General features: G+C 31.1%; 1 protein-coding gene across 1 annotated transcript; it reads left to right on the top strand.

Annotated features, from left to right (window-relative positions):
* The first annotated feature begins 5,459 nt into the window (after positions 1-5,459).
* Positions 5,460-7,572, top strand: LOC112702842 (large ribosomal subunit protein uL6). The gene is made up of 3 exons (XM_025754035.3): positions 5,460-6,086; positions 7,073-7,195; positions 7,299-7,572. The coding sequence occupies exons 1-3, from the start codon at positions 5,715-5,717 to the stop codon at positions 7,383-7,385; spliced, it is 582 nt and encodes a 193-aa protein (XP_025609820.1). The 5' UTR covers positions 5,460-5,714; the 3' UTR covers positions 7,386-7,572.
* Positions 7,573-13,493: the final 5,921 nt, after the last annotated feature.

The raw sequence follows: 13,493 nt of genomic DNA, 5'->3' as shown, positions 1-13,493 counted from the left end.
TGACACGGACACGGGACACACACGACACGAGACACACCGACACGCAAATTTTAAAATCTTACATGACATGGAGACACGCATAAATATAAAATATAAAATATTTTTTAGATAAATCATACTAGTATTTTGATATTTTATTGATATTAAAATATAAATTAAAATTTTTAATATCTTATTTTAATTATATCAAGTATTTAAAATATTTTTTGTTTTAATAAATAATAATATATACTATATCTAAATTTATTTTAAAAATATATGTTAAGAATAAGACTGGACACTCGGATACGTGATGGTATTTAGGTGTGTCCATGCATGTCCAGAGAAGATTTTTTATTTTTTATTAAGACACGGTTGAACACAACAGACACACGTGTCAGACGAGTGTCTGTGAGTGTTGTGTTCAAATATGTCCGACGCGCGGATACGGCAACTCATCGAAGTATCCGTGCTTCATAACTAACACGTAATGACACCTGAACCTTTGCCTTGCAGCCATACCTAGTTTTAGCTCTAGGCTCTTGTTTTTTTGGTCTGCATATTATCTGTCTTTTTTCGTCGGAAGCCTATGCGACAACAAACAAAATTATGTCGATCAATTACCTCATTGTGCTTTTGCGTCTTATTTTTTCGACTATTAAATCCTTTTAACTTGGCAAATGCATTGTAGAAATAAAAAACCACTCTTAAATAACTGAAATAATACTTTTTATATCAACATCTACAATATTCAATAACTTAGTATTTCCTATGTCTTTCCACCTATCAATCTTATAGGATTTATTCAATTAATCAAAATGAACACTTTCATTGAAGAAACAATTTCTACATTTGCCAAGTTAGCATCCATGAAGATCTCATCATATTTTTCAATGGATTCTTCGAATTTCCGTAGAATCGGTCAACATTATTGTTGTCATCTACATAATTTTACACGGACAAATGAATTAAAATTAGGTATTTTACGAGATGATGTAAGAAATCTATCAAAATTAATTTTAAGAGTATGACTTAGGATTTTAAATTAATAAAAAACCTACTTCATTAGATATTGAAATTCAAATTGTTTTTTAATAGAGGTTGAGAGATAAGATATATCTCATAAATTTAATAAAAAAAACAAGCTTGCAATATTATAAAATATGAAATTTAAGAGATGAAAGATAATTGTGCATTTAATTAATCAAAAATTATGAAATTTAACTTTGCGGGGGAGTCAAATTTAGGATACAACAATTTTTTTTTTATTAAAATAACAAATTTTATTGGGCCATAATTCATATAGCATTAATTACAAAAGAAAATTGATTATAATTGGCAAAACATAACACACACTGTTAAATCATATTTAATCGTGATCTAACCGTAAGTTTTAGTTTTTTACCACAATTGGTCAAGAAAAACAAATGACAACCACGGAATTATTCACCTAATAAAGGCCAAAGCTCGTTTTTTTTTTTTTTTCTGTATTTTCTTTTGGTGCTGGACTACTGGGCATAAAGCTCGTTTTTATGGGAACAATGCTAGCTAAACAATATTTTTAATAAAAAAATTGTAAAACATTAGCTCAAGACAAAAAATATTGGCATCTTAATATTTTATTATATAGTATTATAAATCTAACAAAAGAGAATTTATGTGTATTTATCTAACATATATTTTAAATTCTTAGAATACTTAAAATTTCATGACACGAATTTTTGTGACAAAAATTTTAAAATTTGATCATTATTTGTTTTGACAGTAGTACATTGTTAAACAGATGGATTTAGAAACCAAATCATGCAAAATATTGAACTGAATATGATTATATATAAATACAACTATACTATATACATAAAAATTAGTGATCGATTAGAATATTAAATACATATTAAAAATATACGAAATAAAATATGTATATACATAAATATACTATATGATTAATTTGGTGGCTATCTTTTGTTTATACATAATGCTTTTTATATTTATAGTACTAACTATATATTTATGACATATATATACATATAATAAAATATGATTATGCTAATGCATTTTTTGTGTGCATACTTTCTGGTAAATAGTTGTACATTTGTGTAATTTTACTAAATTTCCTGTTAAAGGTTAAATTTTTATATGGTTTAATTATCTCATTGGTTTTTATAATTTTGCAAAATTTTTAATTAAATTTTTATATATTTTTTAATTTAGTTCCTACATCAAATATATATATTTTTTACTAGGTCTCTCTTGACAGTAAGTTTAATTGTATAGAGACTTAATTAAAAAAAAAATAATACAGAAATCCAAATAAAAGAAAAAAATATATAGAGACTAATTAAAAAAAATTGGTGCAAGGATTCAATTAAAAAATATATATATAAGAACCTAATTAAAAATTTCGTAAAACTATAGAAACTAATAAAGTAATTAAACATTTTTATATTTTACAAAAGCTTTATTATAAAATCCAAAATCAAGCCAATCCAAATTGATTCAGTTTGTTTTAGTTCGATTCTTCAAACAAAATTAAATTATACCAAACTGATGAAATTAAATTTACAATTGGATTTTTTTTATAACATTTCTCAATTTAACATGTTAAAGATTTAAACTTTATTTAAAATTTTTTAATTTAATAAATTAAAGATTAATTAGTTATAAATTTAAATATATTCTATTATATAAAAATCAGATATCTGTACTTAATGATGGAGTTGACGTGGCATGCTCTGCAGAGTGTTTCCTGATTTAATTATTTTAACTCATTCAATACAATTTATTACCATGACTTAATTATATCAGCTAATTGATTTGATTAGATATTTAAATATTAATATAATTTATTATAATATATATTACTTAATTAAATTTACTACATTAATTATAATTTGTTATATTAGTTAATTAATTTATTCATTTATACAGTCTAAAATAAAATAAATAATTTAATATTTATTCTAATTGAATTCATTAAATTTAATTATACATTATATACGAATTAATAATAATTTGTAAATCACTTTATATTATATATGTATTAACAAAATATTATATACGTCTTAATGTGTTAATTAAATATTATATACGCACAGAAAAATAAATACAAAGATGATTTATATAATATTAATAACATTATATTAGCACGGTATTTTTTTTTGTTTTAATATCATATAGTATTGATCATGATAATATTATTATATATTATTATATAAACTTTCTAATATTAGTATAGAAAATTGGAAAATTATTTCTTATGGCAATCATTCTTAGTGGAATAGTGTGTCCCTTATATAGTATTGATAATTGTTGTTTAATTTAAAGTAATTGTATGTTGGTATCTTAAATTTATTTTTAGTAATGACCTAAATAGATAAATCTAATTGAATTGGATGATTATATAAAATATTTTATATTATTAATATACTAAAATTAAATTCATTTTTGGTACAGAATTTTATAGGTAAATTTTATACAAGATTAAGTTATTTTTTATTTTTTTATTTGTTTTATCTATGTTACTTTATTTAATTCTAAGTAGCGTCATATTTACAATTACCGTCAGTATGATATTTTATAAAATATGAAAATCAATTATTTTTATAATTTAAATATCAATATTTGAATAGAAGAACTTAACGGACTCACAATGAGAGAGAGAGAGAGAAAGAGAGAGGGGAAAAATTTACCTAGAGAAAAGGAACTCGCATGAAAATGGTGGCGACGAGCTCAACAACGACGGTAACAGGATGAGCAACGATGATGACATAAATTGTGAACAGTGACGGACCCAGAAAAATTTAGTACGTAATGGGGACAAAAATATAATAAAATTTAGGTATAGATATATTTTTTGCTTCCCACGATATTCAACAAGTTAAGGACTAATCTGTCATGAATTTGAATTCCATTTAATAATCTACAATTGGTCGGCAACGAGTTGCTATACATACGAGACAGAATTCGAACCCTCAATACTTATTTAAGCAGACGACTAAGTCGATCACTTGATCAATCTAAATTGGTTTAGATATATTCAAATTTTAAAATTAGAACTATCTAATACATATTGATAAGAACTAGAAATATACACACAATCATTATTATAATATTTAAAATAATAAAAATATAATTTCATATGCATAATATAATATTTAAAATAACAAAAAATATTTATAAGGACTTTTTTATTTTTAACATGATTAAATATTATTTTTTATATGTATTTTTAAATAATTATTTTACTTAGTTGTCAAATATACTTATTATAATTTTTATAGTATAAATAAATTTTTTAACCAAAACAATTACAGTATATTAATAGATAGATAATATATTTTTTATCTTAAACAATTTTTAAAAAATTACTAATAATTTAAGTTGTATTTAATTAGAAAACTAAGTTTTAATTTAATTATTAATTAATTAACTAATATAATATAATTAACTATCACTAATTTTTGAGTGTATTTATTTATTTTTCATACTAAATCAAATTTAACAATATAATTATTATTATGTGTTAAGTTTAACAAAATATTTTTTAACATAAAATACAAAAGAACTATTTATATTTTATTTTGAGACAAATATAATATAATAAGTGGTATATATGCATATAAGTATTAATTTTTTTAAAAAAATTTGTGGGGGCAAATGCCCCCTCTATATTAAACGTGGGTACATCTCTGGCTGTGAAGGAAGATGGAAGTTGTGAATAGGTAAGCAACGATGGACTAGCAACAACATGACAGGAGTTATGCGGTTTTTTTGTGAAGAAGTCGAGAAGAAGAGGATTTTAGGTGAGGATGATTGAATTTATCTTGCATGGCTATAGAGTATAGACTGAAGTTATGAATCATGTGTGATGCGAGACAAATCCTAATTCCTAAAAAGTGTTTATATGTATATAATCAGGGCGGGTACACCCTAAACCCGACGATACCTGTCTTGAGCAAAATCTACCCCGACTCGGGTCAAGTTATTACCCTTTTCATTCGGGTATGGACAGGTCGGGTACCTGCGTATTCGAAAACTCCTGTCAAGTCTAACCACGTATTGATACTCCTTTTATTAAGGGTTTATCGCTAGCCAATGGATTGCTATATACACAAGGCGAGATTCTAACTCCTAATAGTTGTTTAAGCGGACGAGTGAGATAATCACTTAATAAACTCAAATTGATTAAGATAAATACTAATTATTTTTAATATTTTAATATTAAAAATTTTGAGAGTTGGATTTTAATTATAACTTTATAAAATATTTATAATAATAATTACTATATATTATTTAATTTTTTAATAAAATTTTTAATATAATTTTATGTATTATCCCGTACAAGGTACGGGAACATACACTAGTTTTATTTAAAAATTTATTATTAACCAATAATTACAATCTGCACACAAAAAATTTAAACTCTGGAGATTTATTTAAAAAGACTAATAAACTAATAACCACAACAGAGCAGACCAACTGTCCATTGTTTTTTCAATTCTTGTGTTTCTTTTGTGATTTTTAAAAAGGATAATTAAACTTGTCACAAAAAGCTGAAGCCCGACTACTAAACAGCCCAATAGCCTCGTCCTTCTGCTCTCAGACCTTCCCTCCCTCTTTCTCTTCCACTTCCTGTTCCTCATATATAAGCAACCATCTCTAAATTAGGGTTTTATAAACCCTAACCGTAATAACAGTAACCCTTTCCCCCCTCCTACGCTCTACGGAGAGAAACAATGAAGACGATTTTGTCATCGGAAACGATGAACATTCCCGACGGGGTGAGCATCAAGGTCCACGCCAAAGTGATCGAGGTGGAAGGCCCACGTGGCAAGCTTGTGCGCGATTTCAAGCACCTCAACCTTGATTTCCAGCTCATCAAGGACGAGAACGGAAACAAGAAGCTGAAGATCGACGCCTGGTTTGGCTCACGGAAGACCTCCGCCGCCATCAGAACCGCCCTCAGCCACGTCGAGAATCTCATCACCGGCGTCACCAAGGGCTATCGTTACAAGATGAGGTTCGTCTATGCTCACTTTCCGATCAATGCTAGCATCGCTAGTAACAACACCTCCATCGAGATTCGCAACTTCCTTGGCGAGAAGAAGGTTCGTTTCTTTTCTTTTTTAGAACGTGGATTTTTCGCCTGCGGTTAGTGTAATTTATGTTAGTTATGGATTTTATTGATAGCATTAAGAGCACTGAATATCAGAATGAATGTCGTTTTATAAAGTCGTGCATTTTATTTATTCAATGCGTTTGATTTAATTTTTCAAAAATTTAGAAACTTGAGTTGTGAGACTTGCGACTGATTTTTAGCTACAAATAATTAAATAATAGGTGCTGATAGCCTGGAATTTGGATTACTCTCTTCATATGACACTGCCATGTTTGATCATGGTTTAAGATACTGTGGTATACAAAAATTTCAGGGTTTATTTGATACTTTCGTTAGTTAATCAATTGTGATAGGTCTTTGTTCTATGGAATAAGCCTTTGGGTGAATGTTGAGAATATTAGATGCTTGTTTGTTATCAAAGCTTTTGATTTATTATTATTAAGCGTGAAAATGTATTGTTTGTTGTGAAGAAATGTATGTATGTGAATTGCTTTTGCAAATGTGTTAAAAGGTTTTTAAATCAATGAACAAGTTGCTGGTGGAGTGTTTGTTTTTGAATTGGTTAAATTTTATTCAAATGTTAACCAAAATGTCACTCTCTCATTAGCCAAGTCATACTACTTTTCAATGGAGCAATATTACTATTACTATACTATACATTGCTTATTAGTTCTAGTGATGCTTTCCCTCTTTCCCCGGCAAAGGCAGGGGATGCTTTCAAAAAATTTTCACTTGCTGATATGCTTTTGACACTATCGTTGAAGTTGGTGTCTTTTCATTTTTTGGTTTATTCTTCAGCATTCTGTGTATTCTGCTATTCTGTTATACCTCATGGTCACAAGTGTCAGTAATGGTATTACATGTTTTGGGTAATGCTGTTTTATGTAGTACTGTTGAAGAAAGCTAGGCATCTTGCAATGGATATGCTATGATGTTGTTATTAAAGTGAAATGTCTTTGGCTGCCATACTCTCAGGTGAGGAAAGTGGACATGCTTGAGGGAGTTTCTGTTGTTCGATCTGAAAAGGTCAAGGATGAGTTGATCGTGGATGGAAATGACATTGAGCTTGTTTCGCGCTCTTGTGCCCTCATTAACCAGGTATTCAGTTCTTTTCCTCTATGACTCCTAACTTTGTTCATCTTTTGCCCTTGCTTAGATTGTAATTCTGTTTTTTCCCCTTGTGTTTTTTGGTTTACAACAGAAATGCCATGTCAAAAACAAAGATATTCGGAAGTTCCTTGATGGTATCTATGTTAGCGAGAAGGGGACAATTCTTGATGAGCAGTAAATTGTGGGCAAAGAGGAATTTTGATATTATTTTTGCTTCTCATTTTTCCATATTATTTAACATTCACCCGTTTTTGGTAGTTTATAGAGAGGTCCTTTTGGATTATCCTCTTTAAAATTTACTTTCTATTTCGCTCACCAATGGTCTAATTTTTCACTTTTCGAAATTTGGATCCTCGTTCACCCTACCTGATCTCATTATCTCAAATTGACAAATTCTCAATGTCTCTGGCTTTCAGTCAGATAAATAATGATTTAGCTGGTTTGCAAACCATATAAACGAAGTTAAAGGGCCTCTCTCTAGAGCTCTCTATTATTTTTAGGAGAAATGCAAGTGTTCAGTGATGGCCCTTTATATATTTAAGAGACGCGCACCATGTGGCAACAACCGAGTAGTGATAACCCCTTTTGCTTTGTGGCAGGAGATGATTGTTATGTTTGATTTATTGTTTATCGTTCGTTGTTGCATGTTTTATGCATTTTCATTTTTCAACATTGATGTTGATAGTAAAAGGGACATATCATTAGATATCTTTACGAGGAAATCAAACCATTTCTTCTTTTTTCGTTGTTCACCAAAAAAATTATTTTTTTCTTTTTTACTATTGAAGTACCCCGTGCAACGCACGGGTATGCTGATGCGAATGAAAACCAATTATGATTAAAGGATAATAATAATTTCGAACAGCTTAAATATTGGATTCGTGTAATTAGACTCGGGAGTTAGGTTGAAGATGGTGTGTTATTAATTTATGATCTTAAAATGGAATGTGACATATAATCGTTTTATAAGAAAAATTATTTGCTAAATAATACGCAAAAGAATACAACGAAGAGAGTAATAGAACCATTCAATTAAAAACTATAAATTATATCATTAAGTTATCGTGTGTACGGGTTGGATATTTATTGATATATTCGTTCAATTAAAAATAGTATAGATTATTATTCGTTAAAACAACAAATATTTTATATAATTAAATTAAAACATTAAAAAAATTAAAAAATTAATTTATGTTTTAATTTCAATAAAATATCAAAATATTATTACAAGTTATCTAAAGAATAGTTTATATTTTATATATATACGTATCTCGCGTCTTATAAAATTTTAAAATTTGTGTGTTAGTGTATTTCATATCGTATTTCGTTCCATGTCAGTCCTAGAAAGGATAAGTGTGAAAGCTTGCTGTGTATCAATCCATTCACGGCATAGAAAGTTATGGAAAATTAAAAAGCCTGCATACGCATACGCATACGAATCAATTTGATTAATAAAATTTCAAACACAATCAATATCTATTCAAACCCTTTTTACTTACAGAAATATATCTTGAATCTGTCCATTGTGTTACGGGCGGAGTCCTACTTGATTTCGAGAAACATTACGTTTTCGTACTAAATTTGTACATGAAATAAGGACTTGTAATATAATGGACCAAGGTTTTCGAAGACTTCCCTGCACACGACCTTGATAGTTGAATCTATTGACATTGAAGAGTAATCATTCAATTAATAATCTTAACCATCATCTTTGATTGCCCATATGTAAAAACAGATTTTGGTAAATAGAGTTCAACATATAATAGTCATAGCAAATGAAACACCTAATAAAAATGGTCTCCTTTAAAACCTAACTGAAGTTGTCTAGTTATTGGGAATCATGTTCATGCGTGGAATTACAGCGACCTAGCCTGCATTTTTTCTTTGTTAATATAATGCATTCAACAATATAATTACCTAACCTAGTGAAAGATTACTATGTATTCATAACACGCAACGAAAGAAAAGAAAGTAATCATAAAGATCTATTTTATGCTTAAACTTTATTCTAATAATAAATATATATTAGATCAGATTTAAATACCTGAATACGCTAGTAAAAATCTTTTTCTCCTTCAATGGTACGAAGGCGCTATGCGTATCCACACCGAGACCAATCTTTGCTGTCAACTCTTTGACCAATGAACATTTGATCTAAATTGAGAAAACTTCTTGCAACTCTTTGCACGCCATAAGATTCTTTTCCAAGAATTAGGCTCACATACGTTTATGTGTGTAGAGGTAAAGGAATAAAATTCTTGTGTTTTACTCTCACGCTTTTCTCTACTCTTAGCATACATATATATAGTATGAAATTGTTATTAATTTTAAATTTGATTCTCTATTCAAATTTAAATCATATCTTGAAATTCTAAATCTGAATCATTCAAATTTATGAATCATATCATAACTCAATTTGAAAAAGAATCAGTTAGGATCTCATCCAAATTTATAGAATAACTAATTATTCTCAAATCTCATTTAATATTCTCAATTATCATATAATTATTAGGGATAAGTACTTTTTTCGTCCCTAAGATCTGGGGTCGAAATCAATTTCGTCCCAAAGGTTTTTTTTATTAAAATCATCCTAAATCTTTACAAACACATTAAAATCGTCCTTCCCCCCATTTACAAAATTTTTTTGACACAATTGCCCCTAAGGTTGTTACCGGTAGTTTACCTACATAATGATATAGAAAAATAAGTTTTTTTTTTTGTAAATAAAAAATGTCACCCCCAAAAGAGAAGCATAACACGTTTGCTAGGGATAGGGTTCGAGCGCAGCAATGGCGTCGGAGAGCTCAAGGTCGTCTCGAAGCAGGGGATCTGCGCAGAAGAGGGGGATTCTTTGTGGGCATGGAGAGAGACCAGTGTTGCGAGTTTTCGGAACCAAAGAAAACCCAGGTCGCCGATTTTGGGGCTGCGTCTACTATGAGGTGAGTTCATGAACAGTTATTCTCAGCTGATCCCAAAGTTTTATTTCTGGGTACTGAGTATGGTGGGCTGATGTAGGTTAATGATGAATGTCAGTTTTTTCGTTGGGCAGATCCAGAAGTTGGAAGCGAAGATCCGCATGTTGCAAGGTTGAAAAGGAAAGTCATAGCCTTGAAGGCAGACGTGAAGGCATCTGTGTGGAAGTTGAAGGTTGCTTGGGTGTTCGGCATGGTTGGCTGGGTTGGTTGTGTATGTTGCTGGCTGCAACCAGGTTTTGTCGAATCATAACCAGGGTTTACCATGTTTGGTGCCTCTGAAACTGGGTTGATGAAAGTTTGGTAGAAAATAGGGCAATTGTAGTTAGTTTACTTAAGCATTGGTGGACGAAATTGTGATCATCAACAATGGCTCCAAAGACTTGGTGCTCTCAAACCTAAATCACACTTTGTCACAACTCCGCACAACTAACCAGCAAGTGTACTGGGTCGTCCAAGTAATAAACCTTACGTGAGTAAGAGTCGATCCCACAGAGATTGTTGGTATGAAGCAAGCTATGGTCATCTTGTAAATCTCAGTCAGGCAGATTCAACTGTGTTAAGAAATTATAGTATACGCGAAGGAATAAAATAGGATAGAGATACTTATGTAAATTAATGGTGGGAATTTCAGACAAGCGCATGGAGCTGCTTGTGCCTTCTGAATCTCTGCTTTCCTACTGCTTTCCTTCAATCCTTCTTACTCCTTTCCATGGCAAGCTGTATGTAGGGCATCACCGTTGTCAATGGCTACATCCCATCCTCTCAGTGAAAATGGTCCAAATGCTCTGTCACAGTACGGCTAATCATCTGTCGGTTCTCGATCATGTTGGAATAGAATCCCTTGATTTTTTTGCGTTTGTCATCACGCCCAGCAATCGCGAGTTTGAAGCTCGTCACAGTCATTCAATCCCGGAATCCTACTCGGAATACCACAGACAAGGTTAGACGTTTTGGATTCCCATGAATGCCGCCATCAATTCTAGCTTATACCACGAAGATTCTGATTAAGGAATCCAAGAGATATGCGCCCGGTCTAAGGTAGAACGGAAGTGGTTGTCAGTCACGCGTTCATAAGTGAGAATGATGATGAGTGTCACAGATCATCACATTCATCATGTTGAAGTGCAACGAATATCTTAGAATAAGAATAAGTCGAATTGAATAAAAAATAGTAGTACTTGCATTAAAGCTCGAGGGACAGCAGAACTCCACACCCTTAATCTATGGTGTGTAGAAACTCCACCGTTGAAAATACATAAGTGATGAAGGTCCAGGCATGGCCGAATGGCCAGCCCCCAAAACGTGATCAATAGTCTCCTAAGATGAATAATAAAATAAAATTGAGACCAAAGATGTCTAATACAATAGTAAAACATCCTATTTATACTAGACTAGCTACTAGGGTTTACAGAAGTAAGTAATTGATGCAAAAATCCACTTCCGGGGCCCACTTGGTGTGTGCTTGGGTTGAGCTTGATCTTTACACGAGATGAGGCTTATCTTGGAGTTGAACGCCAAGTTCTAACGTGTTTTGGGCATTCAACTCTGGTTCGTGACGTGTTTTTGGCGTTTGACTCCAGGATGCAGCATGGAACTGGCGTTGAGCGCCAGTTTACATCATCTAATTACGAATAAAGTATGGACTATTATATATTGCTGGAAAGCTCTGGATGTCTACTTTCCAACGCCATTGAGAGCGCGCCATTTAGAGTTCTGTAGCTCTAAAAAATTCATTTTGAGTGCAGGGAGGTTAGATTCCAACAGCATCAGCAGTCCTTTGTCAGCCTTCTATCAGAGTTTTGCTCAGGTCCCTCAATTTCAGCCAGAAAATACCTGAAATCACAGAAAAACACACAAACTCATAGTAAAGTCCAGAAATATAAATTTAGCATAAAAACTAATGAAAACATCCCTAAAAGTAACTAGATCATACTAAAAACTACCTAAAAACAATGCCAAAAAGCGTATAAATTATCCGCCCATCACAACACCAAACTTAAATTGTTGCTTGTCCCCAAGCAACTGAAAATAAATTAGGATGAAAAGAAGAGAATATACTATAAATTCTAAAATATCAATGAATATTAATTTTAATTAAATGAGCGGGACTTGTACCTTTTTGCTTCTGAACAGTTTTGACATCTCACTTTCTCCTTTGAAGTTTAGAATGATTGGCATATATAGGAACTTAGAATTTCAGATAGTGTTATTGATTCTCCTAGTTAAGTTTGTTGATTCTTGAACACAGCTACTATTATGAGTCTTGGCCGTGGCCCTAAGCATTTTGTTTTCCAGTATTACCACCGGATACATAAATGCCACAGACACATGATTGGGTGAACCTTTTCATATTGTGACTCAGCTTTGCTAAAGTCCCCAGTTAGAGGTGTCCAGAGCTCTTAAGCACACTCTTTTTGCTTTGGATCACGACTTTAACCACTCAGTCTTAAGCTTTTCACTTGGACCTGTATGCCACAAGTACATGGTTAGGGACAGCTTGATTTAGCCGCTTAGGCCTGGATTTTATTTCCTTAGGCCCTCCTATCCATTGATGCTCAAAGTCTTGGATCCTTTTTACCCTTGCCTTTTGGTTTTAAGGGCTATTGGATTTTTCTGCTTGCTTTTTCTTTTTCTAAATTTTTTTTTTCGCCACTTTTTTTTTTCACAACATTTTGCTTTTTCACTGCTTTTTCTTGCTTCAAAAATCAATTTTCATGATTTTTTAGATTATCAATAGCATTTCTCTTTGTTCATCATTCTTTCAAGAGCTAACAATTTTAACATTCATAGACAACAAGATCAAAATTATGCAATGTTTAAGCATTCATTCAGAAAACAAAAAGTATTGTCACCACTTCAATATAATTAAACTAATTTCAAGGACAATTTTCAAAATTTATGTACTTCTTGTTCTTTTGAATTAAAAACATTTTTCATTTAAGAGAGGTGAAGGATTTATGGAATTTATTCATAGCTTTAAGACATAGTTACTACATACTAATGATCATGAAGTAGAGACACAAAACATAGATAAAAAAAAAAAACAAAAAAATAAGAACAAGAAATGAATCCACCTTAGTGGCGTCTTCTTTTTGAAGGACCAATGATGTCCTTAAGCTCTTCTATGTCCCTTCCTTGCCTTTGTTGCTCCTCCCTCATTGCTCTTTGATCTTCTCTAATTTCATGGAGAATGATGGAGTGCTCTTGATGTTCCACCCTTAATTGATCCACATTGTAACTCAAATCTTCTAAGAAAGTGTTGAGTTGTTCCCAAAAGTTGTTGGGAGGAAAGTGCATCCCTTGAGGCATCT

The sequence above is a fragment of the Arachis hypogaea genome, chromosome 7, assembly GCF_003086295.3.
Source record: "Arachis hypogaea cultivar Tifrunner chromosome 7, arahy.Tifrunner.gnm2.J5K5, whole genome shotgun sequence".
In the NCBI taxonomy this organism is placed as follows: Eukaryota; Viridiplantae; Streptophyta; class Magnoliopsida; order Fabales; family Fabaceae; genus Arachis; species Arachis hypogaea.
This window is presented reverse-complemented; position numbering and strand designations above follow the sequence as displayed.